Source organism: Bos taurus, chromosome 2, assembly GCF_002263795.3.
Source record: "Bos taurus isolate L1 Dominette 01449 registration number 42190680 breed Hereford chromosome 2, ARS-UCD2.0, whole genome shotgun sequence".
Taxonomy (NCBI): Eukaryota; Metazoa; Chordata; class Mammalia; order Artiodactyla; family Bovidae; genus Bos; species Bos taurus.
Window position 1 is genome coordinate 96,092,214 of NC_037329.1, and position 21,106 is coordinate 96,113,319.

The window sequence follows — 21,106 nt, forward strand, 5'->3', positions numbered from 1 at the left end:
GGGGCCATTGTTCTCTTGGGGAAGGAATCCTCTACTCCAATCAGAATCCAATACAGTAATAAAAATCCACTTTAAACACCCCCCCCCCCCCCCCCCCGCACACACACACAACCTGGCCCCACTCAAGTCAATAATGTAATTTTTAAGGATGTTGCTTTAGAACAAGTCCCAAGTTCATTTCTACTTGCATCCTTGCCCTTTGGAAACACTGTCTTTCTACAATGATTCTCAATAAAGTCTTTGCTGTGGAGGTTCCCCCTCTGGTAAGCACTGTGGGAATGGAGCAGATCACATCTTTTATAAGACTGAACCATTTGTACAAGTGCTCCATCAATGAGGAATATTTGTCATCATCAAAGTTACTGACTTCATAAAAGGAGGAGGGGGAAGAACTAACTTTCCATTCACCTGCAACTGGCAGGTGGAGAAGGCAATGGCACCCCACTCCAGTTCTCTTGCCTGGAAAATCCCATGGACAGAGGAGCCTGGTGGGCTACAGTCCATGGGGTCGCTAAGAGTTGGGCATGACTGAGCGACTTCACTTTCACTTTTCACTTTCATGCATTGGAGAAGGAAATGGCAACCCACTCCAGTGTTCTTGCCTGGAGAATCCCAGGGATGGAGGAGCCTGGTGGGCTGCTGTCTATGGGGTTGCACAGAGTGGGACACAACTGAAGCGACTTAGCAGAAGCAGCAGCAACTGGCAGGAGAGCTTGAAGATTGTCAGTTCAATAGATGCCTGGATTCAGAGTGACTGTGGTTAAATTAAAGTCTATAGTTTTTCCACGAAGCCAAGGCAAATCTAGACACGGCTCAGGTTTTTCCAAATCTCCGAGGCCTTGCTGGGGAAGAAGCACCTAGTGAGTTTCCATTTAAACAACACTGTCTGGAGTGATAAGTTTCATGTTTGTCAGGTGGGCCTGACCTGGGCGCAGACTGTCACATGCATACATTTGAGGACAATTGCAGCATAATGAGGAGGAATGAAAAAATGAAAGGAAGGGTACAGGACTGTCTTTGTAGGCCAGCTTAGTCACCTGTGGCCATGACTTCTATTCACCCGGCTGTCTGGCAGTGGTATATACTGGATAAATAGACACTAACCACACCCCGGAAGAAAATGAAGAGGGTATAAAGTTCAGGTTTTATGAAAACAATGGCAATCTATGAGCAGCAGGTTCCAAAGTACTGGGCCTGTTCGGTGTCTGTTGGGAGGAAGGGAGACAACAGCTGTGAGCTGGAGGGCAACTAAGACAGCTCAGTCCCGCTACATACCTTTGACATCTTTCCCACTGTGGACTTCCAGTATCCCAAGCACTTGGCTATTTCAGGGAAACTTGTTTCATTCAGTCTGCTGCTGCTGCTAAGTCGCTTCAGTCATGTCAGACTCTGTGCGACCCCAGAGACGGCAGCCCACCAGGCTCCCCGGTCCCTGGGATTCCCCAGGCAAGAACACTGGAGAGGGTTGCCATTTCCTTCTCCAATGCATGAAAGTGAAAAGTGAAAGTGAAGTCCCTCAGTTGTGTCCGACTCTTAGCGATCCCATGGACTGCAGCCTACCAGGCTCCTCCATCCATGGGATTTTCCAGGCAAGAGTACTGGAGTGGGGTGCCATTGCCTTCTCTGTTCATTCAGTCTAGTGGGTTTTAACTTTTAGGACGCACAGGGCTCACCCAGGGAACTTTAAAAAAAAATACAAATACTCAGGCCCCATCCAGAAAGATTCGGACTCAGTTGTCTGCAACGGGATCCTGAGTATTTTTGTGTTACTCCTGTGGGAACCACCGATTAAAGTCATCATCTAGTGGCTTCATCAAAGGACAGGACTGGAAACGATTCAGGGAGATTCCAATCACATCTCCTGAGGGTGGGGAGAGAGGAACAGAATGGTGTCTCTTTCCACCCTTTGGAAATGACTTGTGATAATGCGAAAACTTCCTGCAGTTATCCAGTCACTCAGGTTTGCTGCCACTGGGGGAAGGCTAACCCGTCCTGTAAATCACAGGAATCGGGGCTCTGGCTGCACTGTCTAGTTTGGTTCAGTGAAACATTAACTTGTTTCTTTTTATTGTGGATTGTGGCAGGTTGCTCGTGAAGATGAGGTCCAGTTGTTCCTTGGACGGAATGGGCATGAGCTCCAGTGGCTTTCCTGGGGGTGGAGGAGGGGGAGCTGGGCATGAACTTGTTTAGGTGTGTCCTAGAGAGTGAGGCTCAGAGTCCACCTGCGGTAAATGTTTAACCAGAAGCACCTTTTCTGGTCTCTTCAATGTCTTTGAGTAGGTGAACTTCAATGGGGCTTTTGAAAGGTTCCGAGTGGATAGTTGTGCCCGTGGTCTTTTTTGTGGCCATGAGGGCCAGCCCTGGGGAAGGTCATGTAGATATTTTCCATCACCTCTCGGCTCCCAGAGGGCTGCTGTCCTCACAGAGATAAGTCCCCTCTACTTTCACTCTTTGCTCTCAAAGTATGGTCTTCATGGTCTTAGGGAATGACCAGTGGCCTTGCCTACCATCTGGCACTTGCTTCTCTAATTTGGAGACTGCAGTGGTGATGAAAGCTTGGGGAAAAGCTGGGATAGATGCTCCGTGTGGGAGCTGGGGTGGGTTTGTCTCAGATGAGAAAGAAATCATGGTCTGTTTCGGCCAATGAGGCCTAGAGCACCACATTTGCAATTTTTTCAAAGTTTCATTATATTTTTCATAAGCATAGGAAGCGCTGATGAGAATATTGAGGTTGAAGAAATCAGGAAAAAATGAAGTCTATAAGATTAATATTAAGAGCTATTTTATATATCTATATATCTGAATCATTTTGCTGTATACCTGAAACTGACATTGTAAACCAACTACAGTTAAAAAAAAAAAAGTAAAAATCTTAAGAACTATTTCAAGGTCCCAGTAGCTCACTTTCAATAAAGTTTAAATCTTGACTTTGAATTAACATCCAGCACTCATCTTGGGCTTTCACCACCCCCGCAAAAACAGCATTTGAATGGAGTTGTTATGAGAGGAGAAAGTACTTTCTGCATTGTTTATTGAGAGAGAGATAATTTTATACATCAGGAACTGGTGCACTTAAATTATATGACAGATGACTGTAAAAACTAGGGGTCTTGTCCACAACACAGTTTCTTTTTTTTATTATTACAGTTATTGATATTTTAAAAAATGATGTAAACAAAACTATGGATAACTTATGCCCAAACAAAAGGCAATAAAATCCAGAAAACAGAAACAATACATATATAAGTTACAGTAGATATTACAAATAGCTCAACACAGAGTGACAGAGTAATAGCCCAAGTCCCAAGTTTTAGACAGTTCTGTACAGCATGAACAGAAATAAGGGAAAATGACATCTATCTGACCCAGGAGCGTTAAGAACAAGTTGTGCAAAGACTTCCACACCCCACGTTCGATACTCTTCATTTACAACCTACACATTTCCTCTCTTTTTACTGTTCTCTAAAGATAGATTTTTTCCCCCCCTTGAATGTTCTAGGATAGGCTACTCACAATAGGATCCTGAGAGGTGACCAAATCAGAACCTAAGCCTCTGGTGGTGAAAGCCTAATGTAATAGCTTGCTGGACTGCCCTCGCCACATAGAAATGCCTTCACTACAATCATCCAAGAGGCCTCTCACTTCCCACTTGGAAGACAGGTGGCAAAATAAAAGAAACCCTTTATACAGTAAAGGAAAAGAAAATCCTTGTGTTTGGGTAATTTTTTTCACCTGAAAAAGGCTAAGTTCACTGACTTTACAGATTGGAATCTAAATAACCAGTATAATTTCTCTACCCATTGGCCTTGACATCATGACATTCCCCTGAGTTTGGTTCATGGAAAGCAAGCAAGCAAGCAAAAGGAGTAATTTGAGAAACAGCATAAAACAGAGTCAAAACATTATGTGGTTGTGTTTTTTGTGTTTCCTGGGTAAGTGTCAATGGCGCCAAGGAGTGTTTCCACTAGTCTGCTCTGACAATGTGCTTCCAACAGGAACCCTTGTACTCATGAGGTTAAGGCACCAGGTTAAATGAAGGTGGAAGGTCTGGCATGTGCATGGAATATGTGGGCTCCGAGCGTGCCTGTGTCGAGAGCAGCCAGCAGGGAAGAAGCAAGGTGATCCATATTGAGGCAAAGGACCCTGCAGGCTTCAAGTGGGTCTGCTAGTCTAGACTAGAAGCACGAGGCAGTACTGTAAGGCACTCCTACGGGGAAAAAGACATGAATACGATGGTCAGTGTGAGGAGCCACGAGCCCCAGAGGTCCACCAGCCAGTTTACCAGGCCTGAACCTGGGCTCAGAACTGCGGCAAGGAAGGTCAAGGGAAGGGAAGAGAGGCTGGTCTGCAGCTCAGCGGCCTAGGAGGGTATCTTACTGTGCTAAGAGTTGCCATAAGCGCCTGAATCTTCTACCTGGGTAACAACTGGCTTCACTGCAGACCTTCCTAACAAGAGGGCGTCTCTCTCTACAGGGAAAATCCAAACAAAACAGCAGCTGTCTCTTCACTCGGGGTTAACAGTGCCTTCCATTACCTTGGAGGCCACTGCAGGAGGAAAGGGCTCTATTGCATGATCCCTTGGAGCCCATTTAAAATAAAAGCCCTGACGACTGTGGGTGTGCTTGAGATGGTGTTCCACACTTTTCTTTTGACTTTTGTCAGTGACTTTTGACAATGGCTTGGGGTACTGGTACTTCACTGTTGAAACACTGTTTCCCATGATAGAAATCCCATTTGTCTGTTTAGATGAGCTGAGCAGGGCTTGTTCACCTGTCACTGGGTTCAAGTAGTGAAGTAGGGCAGTGAGTTCTACTAGACTGAGGATTGGAAGAACAGTGCAGAGGACACAACACTCAGAGCTGTTTTTAATGCCCAGGTGTTGGCAAGGACCAGGGAAGGGAAAACAGAGAGTGGTTCCAACAACTCAGTTCAGGCCAACGAGGGCACGTTCACTTCATTTTGCCCCAACTCTCTACTTTTCTCACATTGTCTTAGAGGAAGAAAAGTAGTAAGACAGGAACCTCAAGCAAATAAGGGGGCGGGGGGAACTGCACTTACCTCTCTTTACTGGGGGAAGTAAAAAAAATAAAAAAGAAAATCACCTTGTGTTGACTCCAGGCAGTATTAGAATCAGGAGCTGAAGATTTACTTCACAGTCTAGTTACTTCAGTCAAGAGCAGCCTGTCAGTGGAGGTGGGGAACACTGCCCCCACACAGCAACAGCAGCGTTGGCTTAACCCTAAATTAGGAGCCGAGTGTATCTTGGCTTCCTCAGATCATGCCTCTGTTTGCAGAAAATGCTCAGTTCGGCTTCACACAAGTCCTACCCTGATGCAACGATTTACGTGTGGCCCTTTCTGGCTCATGGGTAGAGACAAAGCCACAGGTTTGGAAGTCATGCCTTTTCGAGAAGGCATGGGAAGAAACTATCCAGTGTCGGTGTGCAGTGTGTACAGATGCACAGACAAAAACAGACAAAAACAAACGCTGGACCCCATGCAAGGGGACTCGCTGTAGCTTAGCAATGGTGGCCTCCGTGCAGCCAGAAGGAAGCCAGGCACAGTCCCTCAGCAGGGGTCTGAAGGACACCACTGGGTTGGCTGGAAACCACAAATCCCAAGTCCTAGCGATATTCCCTTCTTGGTGGAGGCCTAGTCTGGAAGAATCCAAAAGCGATTGCCTTCTCAGCTCATCAAATATTAAAGCTCCTAGAGAGATTACTCTTAAGCACAATGATCATGAAGACGACCATAATACCGTCCCCTGAAAAGGCAATGAGGCAAAGGGGGAAGATGGGAGTTTTATGTGGCTTTCACATACAGAGCTTTCAACTTGGAGAAAGAGCCACCCTGGAAAGAACATGACTCCCATCCCAGTTGACTGCTTTTTAAGTACTTTGCGGCCTTCCTGCTGCGGTGCAAACTGAGGTCTATTTTAGGAACCGGCTTTTTTACTGCAGGGTGAGATGCCAGCATTTCACCAGGCTTGGACTGTCCCACAATCGAGTTTCTGGCACGGTGAGGAGGGATTTCCTCAAGTGATACACCAGGGAAGGGGCCTTTCAAGAGAAAAGAGGTTCCCTGAAGTTGGCTGCCAGCCCTAGGAGATTAATGGGCCATTTTCTCCTGGGCTTTATGTACAAGATATTTAATATGGGATGAAAAATGGACTATGAGGGAAAGCAGGTATTAGCTTAGGTCTTAAGGAGGTGGTAATCCACAGATTTGCTTTCGTTTCGACAGTTTCTAAGTAGTGGAACAATTACCTACAGTGCACCAAGTAATTTGTTAGGGTCGAAAACAGTAAGGGCGTTCAGGTGTGCGCTAAGGTATCCTGGGTTGAAAACAGCAAATTTGAATTTTCGTGGCAGACCCAACTGCTAAGCCAGCTCTGCCCTGTCCGTTCATGTTTGGGGGTTGGTGGCTGAGTGTGTCATGTAGGCCTGCGGCTGGCACCGGCCAGGCTGTCGGGGCTCCACAAAGAGGAGGGAAATGGGCTGCTGGGGTATGCTTCCAGCTCTGGTAGCTGATGGTGATAGCACATTTATCATTTTTTTTCCCTTTCGAAAATAAGCAACAATGTGGGTGGGAAGTTCTCCTTAGAGGTTCACAGGGATTGCCACTATTCTGCTGGGCCTCGAAACAACCCTGGTAAAAGCCAAGGCCTTGGGAGCACAGACCCAGAGTATCAAGCCGACTCTCAGTGGGTCTGACCCTGGGGCCTGTGAGACAGGACAGGAAATTCTGTACATGCAGCCAACGTGCTAGAAGGGAGGAGATGGCCCTGTACTCTGGGTCTCCAATTGCAGTGTGCTAGGGATGGCTTTGCTGACAGTTGGAGTCACAGATACATTAATTACGGCGAAGGCAGAAGTAAGCTACAGTGACAGGGAGCTGGGGGCGGAGGGAGAAGGCACTTTGCCATCGGAGCACATCTGTTTTATAATAAGCGGGTCTGTAATTCTCTTGTGAAAGATCACGTTTTGCTATCTTCTCTGAGGCTGGAATATATAAATACTGTATTTCACGAAGGGGAAGAGGAAAGGGGAGATGATCAAATTTGTTTGCCTGTTTGCCAAGCGCTTGTTTGAGATTTTCCACCCTTTTTCTTTTGTGTGTAACAGTTTCTATAGAGTGGGGTGGGGCGGGGAGAGGGAGTCAACTTGTTTTTCTAAAAGTAAAACGTACCGTAAGGCGTCTCATGAATGGGGCCCCGGCCTTTTAATAAGTTTTCATGCCTTGGCTACAGCTACTGTATAATCAGAAGATAAATGCATGAGTGGTGCTGAGCTATTAACGTTGAAATGTGTGGTCTGGGGCCAAAGGAATGGGTGTGGGTTGAGAGGTGAAATGCTCATACCCAACAGTCTGCACAGAAGTGAGTCTGAAATGTCACATCTCCAAATGAACAGAAGCATCATGAGCTGGGATTGGAGGGAGCCAGGTGTGGGAAAAGGAGCAGTGGGGTTAAATGTCCCATGGGCTGTGTGAACACTGGTTCTCTAGGTCCTGCTAGGAGTATAGCTACTAAACCATGGAGGCTTTGAAGGCATCTGCTTAGAGGAATGGTAAGAATCTTCTCATATAACCTACTGAGAATTGCTTAAATATAAGCTTATTTTTTGATTCTAGAAAGAGTTAAGGTGGAAGGAATGGGAGCCATGCTTTCTGGTGCCCAGCTATCTGCCATTTTGGTCACCGTGGCCACTGTGCTAAGAGGGTGCTGCAGAGGGAGAATACCCCCCTGCCAAGTGCCTGAGCAACTCACTCTCATTCTCATTCCTTATTAGCTTAGCACTTTGCATCTCACTTCACGGTGGCAATGATGCATGTGCGTGTATATATATATATTTAAATAATATTAGATTTAATTCCTTAATTATATTTGTCAGTTTGGTATTTTCTTCATAGTCTAAAGTTGGTACTGTGAAGTTCCAAGGTGCTCTGATTTTTCAAAACAATTAAGAAAGTATGAAAGCAGACGTGGTGACATTGACAAATGAAAGGTAGGAGTGAAAGGGCAATGAAGAACAATAAAAATAAATAAAGTGTAATGAATAGGTGGGAACTCCCCACACAGGATTCTGTGAAAAGAAAACTGCAGATCCTGTCTTGGAATGTGTGGACTCTACACCCGACCTCCTGGTCTACACACTGATGTATTTAACAATCCTAAGCAATTTCCTCCAGCCAATTTAAAAAAAAAAAAAAAATCATCCTGTCACCCCTGGAACTCCTGGAAAACTGCTCTTCAGAGCCATGTTTCCAGCCTGGCAAATACGGTCATGTCTCTGGGCGGGTGTTGGGATTCGTACCAGCAAACAGATGGACAACATGTAGGTTACTGAGGTCTCTTGTCAGGAAAAAATGCTTTCTGAGATTAACTTCAGAACAATTTAGCTCCTCTAATAAATTAAGGACACACGCTTTCTGTCAGAGGGAGCCTGCACTCCTGATTTCCAAGCTGTTTAACTCAGCTTAGGGGATCCCAGCCTTTGTGAAGACACGGAGGTGGGAGCTGGGACATGGGCTCCTGGAAGGATCCAGGAGTCACTGCTGTGTTTTGAAGCTTTTCTTATGAAACTTGATGATGGGTGCTTGCCTCAGTTACCTCATCCTCTGTGAAGGCTAAAAATAAATAACACAAAAATAACTCAAAGCACTCTTCTGGAGAAAATGCTTTCTCCTATGTCTTGTGTAATAAATAGCTCCTGAGAGCCCACAATGTCTGAACTATACAGCCTTGTGTGTAAACCATGTTTGGCTTGGGGGCAAAGCAGCTGAAATTCATGGCTAAGTGTAATCCCGCTATTGGTAACCTCTTGAGCCACAAAGCTCCATGGACCTTTAAGACAATGACTTATACTGAACATACGTACAGGACGTATAGGTATGTGTGCATGTACATTTATAAATATATATATCTAGCTGAGGATGAGACATTAACTTCCCCCAGAGGGGTCTAACTGTCTAGTTTGGAAGCCACTGGGGCTGATGGATGGTTGAGAGGTCACCGCCCGGCCTTGGACTCCTGCTGAGTCAGGTGTTCTGGTAGGACAGCTCAAACATGTTGCAAGCCTCCTCCAGGCTCTCATCCATGTTCAACCTCCGCCAGAAAGACTTCTGCTTCATCTGCAGCTCTCGGCGGACACATCGCGGGCAGGGGACAGACTTCTCTTTGCATTCAGCATGGAAAACAGCTCCACAGCTTTCACACCTGCAAGAGCCAACCACGGAGATGATGAGTAAGGTTGAAGTGAGCAGGGCAGGAGGCTGGAAGTCCAGACCTCTGCACAGCTCAGGTCACAGCCTTTTATTCCTGACCCCTCAAAGAGACGTGACTCATAGAAGTGGGTTCTTTCCTTTTCCAAAAGACTCAAAGTTGAATTTCATTTGAAAAACATGTGGGTTTTTTTTTTTTTTTTTTCTGATTAGAACTACCTAGGGACAGGCTTATGTTTTCTGGGTGAAGGGGAGTCAGCAGTCAGTTAGCGATTTTGTGATCATGGTTACAATCGACAGAGCTCTAGAAGCTCCATGTGTTAGCTTGACTGAGAAAGAAGTGGGGGTAGTGACTCTAGGGTGAAGTGACAGAAAATAAGAGTGGAGTGCCCTGCCAACTGAAAACACTCCCAACACCAGTGACAGCCCCCGTGTCACAGTTGTGAAAATGTGGCTCCTCACTTCCGCTAACAAGAGCCAAGCGGTTCCCTGTCACTCCCTACCTTTATTTGACACTTTGCAAAGTGTCAAAATGGCATACTTTCAATTTCTGAATGATAGACTGTGGTCTGTTGCTCTTTTGAGTTTTGTTTTTTTAAATTAGAAACTCTCTCAAACCTTTCTATAGCTAGCTTCATAACACACGTGGGAACAGTAAAGCATGAGAGAGTGGGGGAGAGATCTTGTTTTTTAAGAAAAACAAAAAACACACAAATGCTGTAATTTATAGAGAGGAGACATTCCAGGTGGATGATGTTGTTTGGCTTGGTGGAAGCCTGTAGGAGTCTAAATGGCTTGTTTTTACTGCAAAGCCTTTAATAATGAGTAACTGACAAGCTTCCCTAGTGGCTTAGATGGTAAAGATGCCTGCAATGCAGGAGACCTGGGTTCAATCCCTGGGTCAGGAAGATCCCCTGGAGGAGGGCATGGCTACCCACTCCAGTATTCTTGCCTGGAGAATTCCATGGACAGAGGAGCCTGGCAGGCTACAGTCCATGAGGTTGCAAAGAGTCAGACATGACTGAGTAACAGTTTTCTCACTTTCAACTGACTAGCACAACTATAGCTGCTCCATTGGGTGGCTTACCAGTGGGGATTAAGTTCTCATCCTTCCTCACGTGAGTGACAACCTAGGACCTCATCCCAGGAGCCCAGGGAACTGGGCCTGTGTGATTTTGCTCCACCAACAGTGTCCATGCAGGTTCAATGATGGCTGTGAAGGAGCCAGTCCTCAGGGCTCAGCCTTATGACTCCTACTTTTCTTTGAGTTTCAGACCTGGGTGTGAGATGGTCTTTGGAGCACCACTCCCTGGCCTGCTATTGGCTCAGGATTCAGAAAGTTTGGTCAAAGGAGGATCTTCCCACCCACTCTGGTACCCAGGAGAGAAGGCAGGGACTTAGCGGGAGAGGCACTAGTGTGTGGGGAGGGGCTGTATCTACCAGCTTAAATCTGTATCTGTATCTATCTTAAATCTGTATCTATCTGTATCTACAGATTAAAAGACAGAAGCTTCACTGTACCCAGTGGTCTCTACCTCCAGCTCAGCTATCTGGTCTAAATACTGCATAGCAGTGGTTAGTAGTGCAGGCAGGGTAAGATGGCCTAATGCCAATCTATCTTCAGATCACATTCAGCCTATAGGACTGCCATGGATGGAACTGTGTGCCCCCCAAATTCCTATGCTGATGCCTCAACCTCCAATGTATCTGTATTTGGAGATGGGGTCCTCAGGAAGTAATTTAGGTTCACTGGAATCATAAAGATACGTCCTGATCTGATATGATTTGTGTCTTCATAAGAAGAGAACTAAAGAGGAACTAAAAGAGCCTCTTGATGAGGGTAAACGGTGAGAGTGAAAGAGCCAACTTAAGACTAAATATTAAAAAAAACTAAGATCATGGCATCCGGCCCCATTACTTCATGGCAAATAGAGGGGGAAATGGTGGAAGTAGTGACAGATTTCCTTTCTTTGGGTTCTAAAATCACTGTGGATGGTGACTTCAGCCATGAACTGCTTCTTGGCAGGAAAGTGACGACAAACCTAGACAGTGTGCTGAAAAGCAGAGACATCACTCTGCCAACAAAGGTCCATATAGTCAAGGCTATGGTCTTCCCAGTGGTCACGTACAGTTGTGAGAGCTAGACTGTAAAGAAGGCAGAAGGCCAAAGAATTGATGCCTTTGAACTGTTGTGCTGCAGAAGACTCCTGAAAATCCCCTGGATAGCAAGGAGATCAAACCAGTCAATCTTAATGGAAATCAACCCTAAATACTCACTGGAAGGACTGATGCTGAAGCTGAAGCTCCAGTATTTTGGTCATCTGATGCGAACAGATGACTCACTGGAAAAGTCCCTGATGCTGGGAAAGATTGAGGGCAGAGGAGAAGAGGCTGTCAGAGGATGAGATGGCTAGATGGCATCACCGATGTGATAAACATGAACTTGGGCAACTCCGGGAGATGGTGAGGGACAGGGAGGACTGGCATGCTGCAGGCCATGGGGTCACAAAGAGTCAGACATGACTGGGTGACTGAACAACAACAAGAAGGATAACAGAGAGCCCCTTCTCCTCCCCTGTCTGTACTCGGAGGAGAGGCTATGCAAGGACTGAGGCAGGAAGGCAGCCGTCTGCAAACCAGGAAGAGAGCTCTGGCCAGAAACCAAGCCCTGCTGAACCCTGACCTGGGACTTCCAGCTGCCAGCACTGTAAGAAATAAATCCAGTCTGTGGTATTCTCTATAACAGCCAAAGCTGACTAAGACAGTGACCTTGAGGAAGTTACTTCACTTCCCTGAGCTTCAATTTCCTTATCTGCTAAGTTGGGTTTCCATTAACATGTACCTCGTCTGGTGCTATGTGGCTCAAATGAGATCACAGATGCAGCGTTTGCACAGTTCCTGGCACCTGGTTAACACTTAATAACACAGCTGAGGCGGCTTCCTCCAGTGTCAGCAGCTACTTGCTGCCTTCCTGCAAGTCTTCATTTCAGCCTGATTTCACCTATGCCACCGTGGTGACCTGAGGGCACTCTGATCAACCCCGTCATTTCAGAGAGAGGAAACCTGAGGTTCTAAGAGGGGTAGTAGTTGTCTCACGAGGACACAGCGAGTGAAAGCCAGAGCAGAGACTAGAACCCAGGACTCCTGGCAGCCCAGCCAAGGCTTGTACCCGAGGGCTGCTTATCTAAGTGAGAGCAGTGCGTGATCACGGAAGGACATGTGGGGCTTCAAGTTAGAATCCTTGGGTCCAAATCTCTAATCTTTCTTTGAGTGACCTTGGGCATGGAATTTATATTCTTGGTACTCACAATGACTTCCTTCCTAGTCAGTGGGGTTCTCAGACGAAAACGGGTGGATGTATGTGGAAGGGCCGGTCAAATGGCAAGTGGTTTGAGGAGCAAGCAAGGGGGTACACCAGCTCCCATGGTGACACTGGCACCTGCCTTCTTGCCTGGAGCTGCCAGGCTGCCATGGTGAGGTCATCATTATCATCTCTCTGGCCTCAACCCCTCCCTCCTTCCCAGGAAGAGTGCAGGTGGGGAATGAAGGGCAAATGCAGGTGTCCTTGGGCCTCTCTTGTCTGGCCGGCTCCTCCCCGGTGGCCTTGTCCTCAGTGGGTCACACCTCTGTAACCTCCTACTACTGAAGGGAGATGAATGATAACTTTAATAAATTTCCTCCTTCCTGCCTCCTCGATCCTGCTGAGTTAGTCAGTGACTTACACACCTAGGGATGTTACCCTAGGGAATGACTGATAAGGAGACAACCGCTGGTTTCCTTCAGTACCACTCCCTGTCTCTGCTGATACCCCTCTCCCACCCCACTGTGAGTGGAGAGGTTGAGTCTTATCAGATACTTCTGGTGCAACAAACACCCATGGGGTGATGGAGGGACACCTGCTCTTTCTAGCCAAAGGTCACTAACTGGAAAATAAAAAAAGTGTAAGATAAATAAATGAATGATTTCAAAATAGAACCAAGTCCTATTTTTTTTTAACAATCTGTAACCCAGCAGGCATCTTTTGACCTGTATAAGTGGATAGACTTATCAATGACGTTCCCAAATTCAGAGATTGTACTGTTAAATTCCCCCTCCCCACCCCCTGCCCCGATCCTCCCTTTACAGAAAAGGAACAAGGGCAGGAGAAGGAAGGAGGAAGAGAGACTCTCACATAAGAGTTATGAGCTCTGTAGTAAAAATGTAGTATGCAGTGTTTACTTACATTAAATGTAATGTTTATTTACATTAAAAATGCAATATATAGGTATTAATTATAGGTATTCTCTGAGAATAGGACTTTACTAAAAAGAACCTTTCACGCTAAAAAGATTCACTGACCCCTTAGTTTTTACTGAATTTCTTAACTGTATTAAAAATACAAAATACAGTTAAACATAACTTTTAAGGAACATGTCTTTTATATAAGGCATAGCTACCAATGTATTTGTCTGGGCAGAAAATTGCTACAGATAATGAAAGAGCAGCGTCCCTTTGGCATTCCTCAGTGATACATCAAATGAAAGCCAGCACCTTCATTTCTGAGTCATCCAGTCCAGCAGTCAGCAGTGTTCTGGATTCTGCTGTGGCCCCTGGAGAACAAAGACTGTGTAGCCTCCCTTTGCAGTGTCGTGTCATGGAGGATGTGACTGCATAGACATATACTTGCTATAACCAGGGCCACGCAATAGATTTTCCTATTTTTTCTTGAAAGCATTCACTGCTTCACCTAATCCAGGGATCTCACCTTGGCGCTAGTGATGCTTGGGACTTACGGTTCTTGTGTTATTCCGAGCACTGTGGGCTTCCCAGGTGGCGCTAGTGGTAAAGAATCTGCCAATTTAGGAGACGCAAGAGACATGGATTCGAACCCTGGGTTGAAAGATCCCCTGGAGGAGCAAATGGCAATCCACTCCAGTATTTTTGCCTGGGAAATCCCACGGACAGAGGAGCTTGGTGGGCTACAGTCCACAGGGTCGCAAAGAGCTGGACACGACTGAGCAGAGACACCACCACCACCTTCTGAGCACTACAGTATGTTTAGTGTTATCTCTGGACTCTGCCCACCGGATGCTAGTGGCAAACCCTGCTCTTCCCGTCAATGCCTCCAGGCACTGCCAAATGTCCCTGGGGTGGGGTGGAGGGTAGGCAGTGGGAGGAAACCTTCTGGGTTGAGAACCATTGACTCAACCTGTCTGGATAAGGTATCATAGAGAGGGTACCCAGGGAGTACATAAACAGCACCCTCTCCAGGTAGAATGTGCAAGAATTTCCCGTGGGCTTACAGTGGCAACCCACTCCAGTACTCCTGCCTGGAGAATCCCATGGAGCCTGGTAGGCTACAGTCCATGGGGACACGACTGAGTGACTTCACTTTCACTTTACAATCAAATTAACCAATAAGGTCCAGTGTAGTGTGTTTATTCACATCATTTTCACAAATATATATTTTAATAATCATTTGATTAAAATAGCTGAAACTCACTTAGCATTAACCATCCTATGGTTTCTAAAATTGGTTTAGGCCATCATTTAAGAAGTCCATACCCATGGCACAATTCTGTGTATTGACTGTGCTGTGCTGTGCTCCGTCACTCACAGTCGTGTCCAACTCTTTGCAACCCCCTGGACTGTGGCCCACCAAGCTCCTCTGTCCATGGTGATTCTCTAGGCAAGAATACTGGACTGGGTAGCCTATCCCTTTTCCAGCGGAACTTCCCAACCCAGGAATTGAACTGGGGTCTCCTGTGTTGCAGGCAGATTCTTTACCAGCTGAACTACCAGGGAAGTCCATGCATTGACTAGCAACCCTCAACTTTCTATCAGCTCACTTTGATTTTTCCATTCTCCCCAAAGGCCATCTTGGTGACTGACCCTGCACCACATTTATCCCCTCTTTGGCCAAGAACTTCCAAGGTATTTCTCTGTGGTGTTCCTTCTTTGAGTCCTATCTAAGCCATCTAGAGAACCAAAACTAAATACTTTTCTATTTGCCTCATAAAATAAATCTCTTTTACCTAATTGTGAAGCAGTTCAGTTTCAGTGACTTCTGCAATGGAAAGGAGACCAGTAAAATATCAGTGAGGCCACTTACTGCAGAAGGGAGAGCACAGTGAGAGAGAGTAATCCTGAAATCCTGTCCCTAGTATCACTGGGATCTTGGAGAACTTACTTCATCTCAGAACCTCACTTTCCCCAGAAGGCTATGAGAAAGCTGGATTAGATGGTATTTAAGGTTCCTTAAAATCCACTCCAGTGTTCCTGCCTGGAGAATCCCATGGACAGAGAAGCCTGGTAGGCTGCAGTCCATGGGGTCGCACAGAGTCGGACATGACTGAAGCGACTTAGCAGCAGCAAGGTTCCTTACAACCTGCAGATTTTGTGCAGGGGAAAAAGAGCTACTCTGGGTTTTATCTTCTTCTTTCCAAACTTCCACGGCCCCAAGTCTGTGGATGAATGAGTGGGAATGTAGTCCTGCTGGTCCCTTCTCAGAAAAATCTCAGACTGACAAGCTGGGAATGAATGAGCCTTAACATGAGATGAGCCTTAAAGTGAAGAGTGAGATTTTAAATGTTATTTGCATTCATTAGTCAAGTGATGAAATAGCTGATATGTGCTAGTACATACAGCTCTGATCATCAGGAATTTGGCCAAAAGAGTTGACCCTGCCCTTTCAAATAAAATTTCAACTAAACATTAAGGACTTCTCTCTAAGTTTTCTCTCAATCTTCATCAGCATCCCTTTTCCCCAAGAAAAATCCCCAGAATTGTTAAATGTTGCGGGGTTTTTATTTTGTGGGGGTGAGGACTGGCTAGAGGCAGGAGTCATTCACCAGCCTGCATAGAAGTACTTACTTTTGTGTTTTAAACACTGGGACAGCCACACTGGAGAGGACCGGGTGCCGGTCAGTACAGTGTATGCCAGAGGATGTGTGAGGAGAAAGGAGTAACTCAAGGTTCGAGTCTGCAGAAGCCCTAGGGGTCAATACCATTAATGACTGGTGCGCCCCTCGCAAATTGGTCCCCTTCCTTGGAATGGGGCAGAGGAATATCTCCACCAGCTAGAGGAAACAGAAATCTCATTCTATGTCTTAATAAAGGCATCATCAAACGAGACTCTACTGTTGTTCAGTCGCTAAGTCGTGTCTGACTCTTTCCAAGCCCATGGACTGCAGAGGCTCCTTTGTCCTTCACTATCTCCTGGTCACTCAAAGTCATGTCCATTGAGTCGGTGATCCTATCTAACCATCTCATCCTTAGCTGCCCCCTTCTCCTTTTGCCTTCAATCTTTCCCAGAATCAGGGTCTTTTCCAATGAGTCAGCTCTCCACATCAAGGGGCTCAAGTTTGGAGCTTCAGCTTCAGCATCAGTCCTGATGAATATTCAGGGTTGATTTCTTATAAACAGCCCTAAAACTTGGCTTACTGACCTACAGCAAATGAAAGAGAGGTCCAGAACCTAGAAATTGAGTAGTCAATTGCCAAGAGATTGGACAGACAGGATGTTCTTATTACAAGCTATCAAATTCAAGAAAACTCACCTGTGACAAAACTAACAGAACTAAATATGTGCAGGGGAAAAGGCTTGCTTCTCGAATACTATGGCAAAGAAGCAAGAATTTCTGGCTGCTGAGAGTTTCCTGTTCTGGAATGCTGATGATGTGAAACCAACTAGAGACAGGCTGATGATGGCTTTGTCTGTGCCCTTCCAGCTTCTAGCTGCACACAGGGAGGTCACAGGAAGCCGCTAGAGGCCTCTGCCCCAGGTTGAGGTCACCGAGATGCTTCTACTCTGTGCATGTTGGGTTCCTCCCTGGCTGCATTTTTATTTTTGGCTCAGGCAATGACCTCAGATATTTCACTAGGATTGAAATTCAGGCTTAGCTTGGTTGGATCTCTGACAAGGGAAAGACAGGCCCACAGAGCAGGGTGAGCTCTGGCTGATTTCCACTCAGTGGAGCCCACGACGAAAAGGGTGGGGCGCAGAGTAAGTGCACATTATCAGGCATGTGTGTGCGGTTTGGGGTATGGCTGCTATGTAAGACGCCTCACAGGGTCACTAGTTATTATCGGTTTTTCTCAGAAACCAAGATGATTATTCAAATCTCTTAGCTAAGGGAGGCAGTTATTGGGGCCTGGTTATTTTCATGTTTGGGGTTGGTGTTTCCTTCTGTTCTTGAGTCAGTAAATGGATATCAGCAAACAATTTATAATTTGCTTAAATAGGAAACCAGCCAATATCATATCCAGCATGTCTGTGTGTGTGTGTATGTGTGCTATGCATGTACTTACATAGCTATATACATGCTGTTTAGAAGAACACACAGAATATGTTACTAAACATCCAAAGGTCAAATGAATTAAATATGATTTAACTAGATGATACAATCTAATAGATTCATTCTTTTGAATGAATGAATGAGCAAGCCTTGTGCTGGGATAACCAGAAATCCATTCCCCAGGTACCCCTCGGTTCTCGACCAGACCCCCGCCCCCCAAGCAGGTGGGAGCGGGGAGGGAGACAACAAAGGGTCTGGCTCCTTGGAGAGTGGGGGCAGGGATGAACTGCATCTGGGTCCATCACATTTAGGGTTGATAACTGTGATTTTTTTTTTTGGCGGGGGTGGGGTAGGGAGGTGGGTAGTGAAAAGGTATCCCCTATAGTTTGATTGGAGTTCTATGAGACTAGAAAAGATCAAAGATCCAGTGCCTTTGGCTAAATGTCAGGCAGATTTAGGCAGTTATGTGCTAATTTGTAAAGCTATCCCAGGAGTTCTGAATTGTAAAATGCACAAATTAGATATTTAAATCAGACAACACCTATATGACCCTTTGCCCCTATTTTTACATAAATTATCCTTAAAATAGCTGTCCTAGTTGTATGCCCTTTTAAAATAAGCCAGTCAGTAAATAGATAAACATGAAATGAAATAATAAAATAAACTGGTGGCTTCTCTGGTTCCAGAACTAGTAAATGGTGGGTCAACTTTGGCAGTGATTTCTGTCTTCTGACTTAATTCTAGCCCTCTCTCCACGTACTAGCCACATGGCCCTTAAGTCACTTAGTATATCCCCAAATACCTGCTAAGACTCAAATCTGGGAAGAACAATTGGTATGCCCTGAAATGATCTTTGTATTTACCTTTTAATCCCTGAAGTTAATTAAGGCAGGTTTTCCCCCTGATTACAGCCCACAAAGCATTTGGCTTTCACAGGTCTTGCACTTTTAGTTTGTAAACCCAAGCTCAGCTAATACCTTTGACAAGAGCTTTACTGAAAATCTTGGCTTTGAAAATAGAATGTAAACAAGGGTTAATTAATTCATTTGCTAATTTTGCTACCCTACTGGGGACAGTAACTCACCATTATCTTTAGTGCTAATGCTTAATAAATGCTTCTTGCTAATTTGCAGGTGGTGACAGGACTTCTCGGTAATACTCCACGTATGTAAAATCATAATAGATTTGACCTGAATGAAATATCTTTTTGGAGATAGGGAAAAACTGGAATTTCTGACACTTCTAAGTTTTTGTTTTTTTTTTTAAATGGTTCACCTGGCAGTTAATATCATTCTCAACAGACAAATGTCCATTACTTCAGGAAAATCTTGTTTTAATATTAGAAAAAGTAAACTGAAGGAGGATTTTAAAATTTTCTACAATTTTTGTGAACAGCTAGGATATATCACGATTGAAGCCATTAAAAAACCATAAATAAGAGCAATGGCTTTCTGTGAAAACCTCTAAAGTAGTTCAAAATATCTAAGAGTCCAAGAGATGTTTAGAAATATCTTGCTACATCTAAGATAAAGACAGTAAATATAAGAATAGTATTAGGCTAATGCAGATTTAAAAAAATATATACGAAGTTATCTTATGTATATAGACTGCTGTTTAATTTACCAGCCTACCTTTAAAATGTAAAACTGAAAAATTTAACTGTCAAGGTTTGAAGTAAAACCTCTTTAAAAGAAACAATAATTTATAAAGATAGATACCAAGATTCTGATGGGATTTACTAGTATTTAACATACTACATTTCAGTTCCTCAAGACACTTGATGGAACACACATAAAAGAAACTGTCAAGCATGGGTACATTAGAAAAATGCAAAAAAGTTCAGAAGGTAAATCTAGTTTAAACAGTATGATTAGTTGCTTAGGAATAAGTTAAATGATGTAAATTTAAAAGGAGAAAGGCATTAAATAAAAGACCCAAAGTGTTTTGTCATTACTTATTTCCCTATTTGTCTCTTCTCATCAATACAATTTTTTACAATACAGTATTACTTTATTTTCGAATACTCAATGTGTTCTAGGCCAATGGTTCTCAAAGTGTGGTCCCTGGACTAGCCAAACCAGCATCACCAGAGAATTTGTTAGATATGCAAATTATTGGGTTCTACGCCAGACTTACTGAACTGTAAACTACAGGGTGGGGCTTGTCACTCTATTTTAACCAGCCCTCCAGAGAATTCTGATGAATAAAAAAGTTCAAAAACAACTGCTCTAGGCCAGTCATTTCCAAAGGCAGTTGCTCTAGTTGATATATTAGACAAAGCTATTCTATGTATTCTTGGGGTTCCCTGGTGGCTCAGATGGTAAAGAATCCGCCTGCAGTTTGGGAGACCTGGGGTTTGAACCCTGGGTCAGGAAGATACCCTGGAGAAGGAAACAGCTACCCACTCCAGTATTCTGGCCTGGAGAATTTCACGGACAAGAAGCCTAGCAGGCTACAGTCCATGGAGTCACAAAGAGTTGGACATGACTGAGTGACTTTCACTTTTCATTCTAAATACTTAGAACAAAAATATGGACTTAGCAAAATGAAATAGGAAGTGAGGTTAATTACTGTTTTTACATAGGACTTTACATTTCATGTCTATTAATATTTTCCTATGGCTGATAAGTAAGCATCTCATTTTATTTTGCTTTTATCACAAAATGGAGTTGTTCTTATATTTATTGGCCATTTGCATATTTTTTCTGTATATTGGTTTGTGTCCTTTGCATTTCCTAATGACTTTTATAGATTTCTTTTTTTATATTCAGGAAATTAATGCTTTGTCACATGTGTGGTAATATCTCTCCAAGTTTCCTGTTTACATTTGCTTTTATCTGTAAAATTTTAGGCATTTAACTTTTAAAAAATGTATTTAAAAGCATTTCGCTTTCATGGCTTCTGGGTTTGTGTCAAGTTTAAAGAGAACTTCCCCATTTTAACATGATAAAAATATTCACCCTTCTTTTCTTCTAGTACTTTATGGGTTTTTGTTTTGTTTGTTTTATATATTAACATATTTGATCCATTTGGAATTTATCTTGACGTAAGGACTATGGTAAAATCCAACATTATTTTTCTTTCTCCAGTGGTTATCTGGTTCCCAGTTCCTTTTATGGAATGATCCATTTTTGTGTTACTAATTTGCTGTGCTACCTTTATTGTGCATTAAATTTCCTTATAACTTGGATTTATCTCCATGCTTTCTGAAATCCTATTCCACTGATTTATTTTCCTATGCGAACACTATACTGTTTTATTTTTTAATTTTATTTTAAAAAATATTTTAATTTATTTTTTGGTTGTGCTTGGTCTTAGTTGTGGCACTCGAGATTTTCAGTCTTTGTCACAGCATGTGAGATTTTTAGTTGCAGTATGCAAACTCTTAGTTGCAGCATCTTGGGATCTAGTTCCCTGACCAGGGATCAAACGAGGGCCCCCTGCACTGGGAGCGAAGAATCTTAGCCACTGGACCACCAGGGAAGTCCAAACAGTATACTGTTTTATAATACATTCGGATATCTGGTAAAAAACAGTCTCCCTTCAATAAACAACTTTAGAATTAATCTAAAGAGTTATAATTAACATAACTAATTAATTATAATTAATA

General features: G+C 44.2%; 1 protein-coding gene across 2 annotated transcripts in view; it reads right to left on the bottom strand.

Annotated features, from left to right (window-relative positions):
- Nucleotides 1-3,014: 3,014 nt before the first annotated feature.
- PLEKHM3 (pleckstrin homology domain containing M3) overlaps nt 3,015-21,106 on the bottom strand; it is a 223,268-nt gene continuing 205,176 nt past the window's right edge. Inside the window, exon 8 of one of the 2 annotated variants that reach the window (XM_024975644.2) lies at nt 3,015-9,216. In XM_024975644.2, the coding sequence (XP_024831412.1) occupies nt 9,039-9,216 (178 nt within the window). In that variant the 3' untranslated portion in view covers nt 3,015-9,038. The remainder of the gene's footprint in view (nt 9,217-21,106) is intronic. The other variant, NM_001206217.1, reaches the window with a different exon arrangement.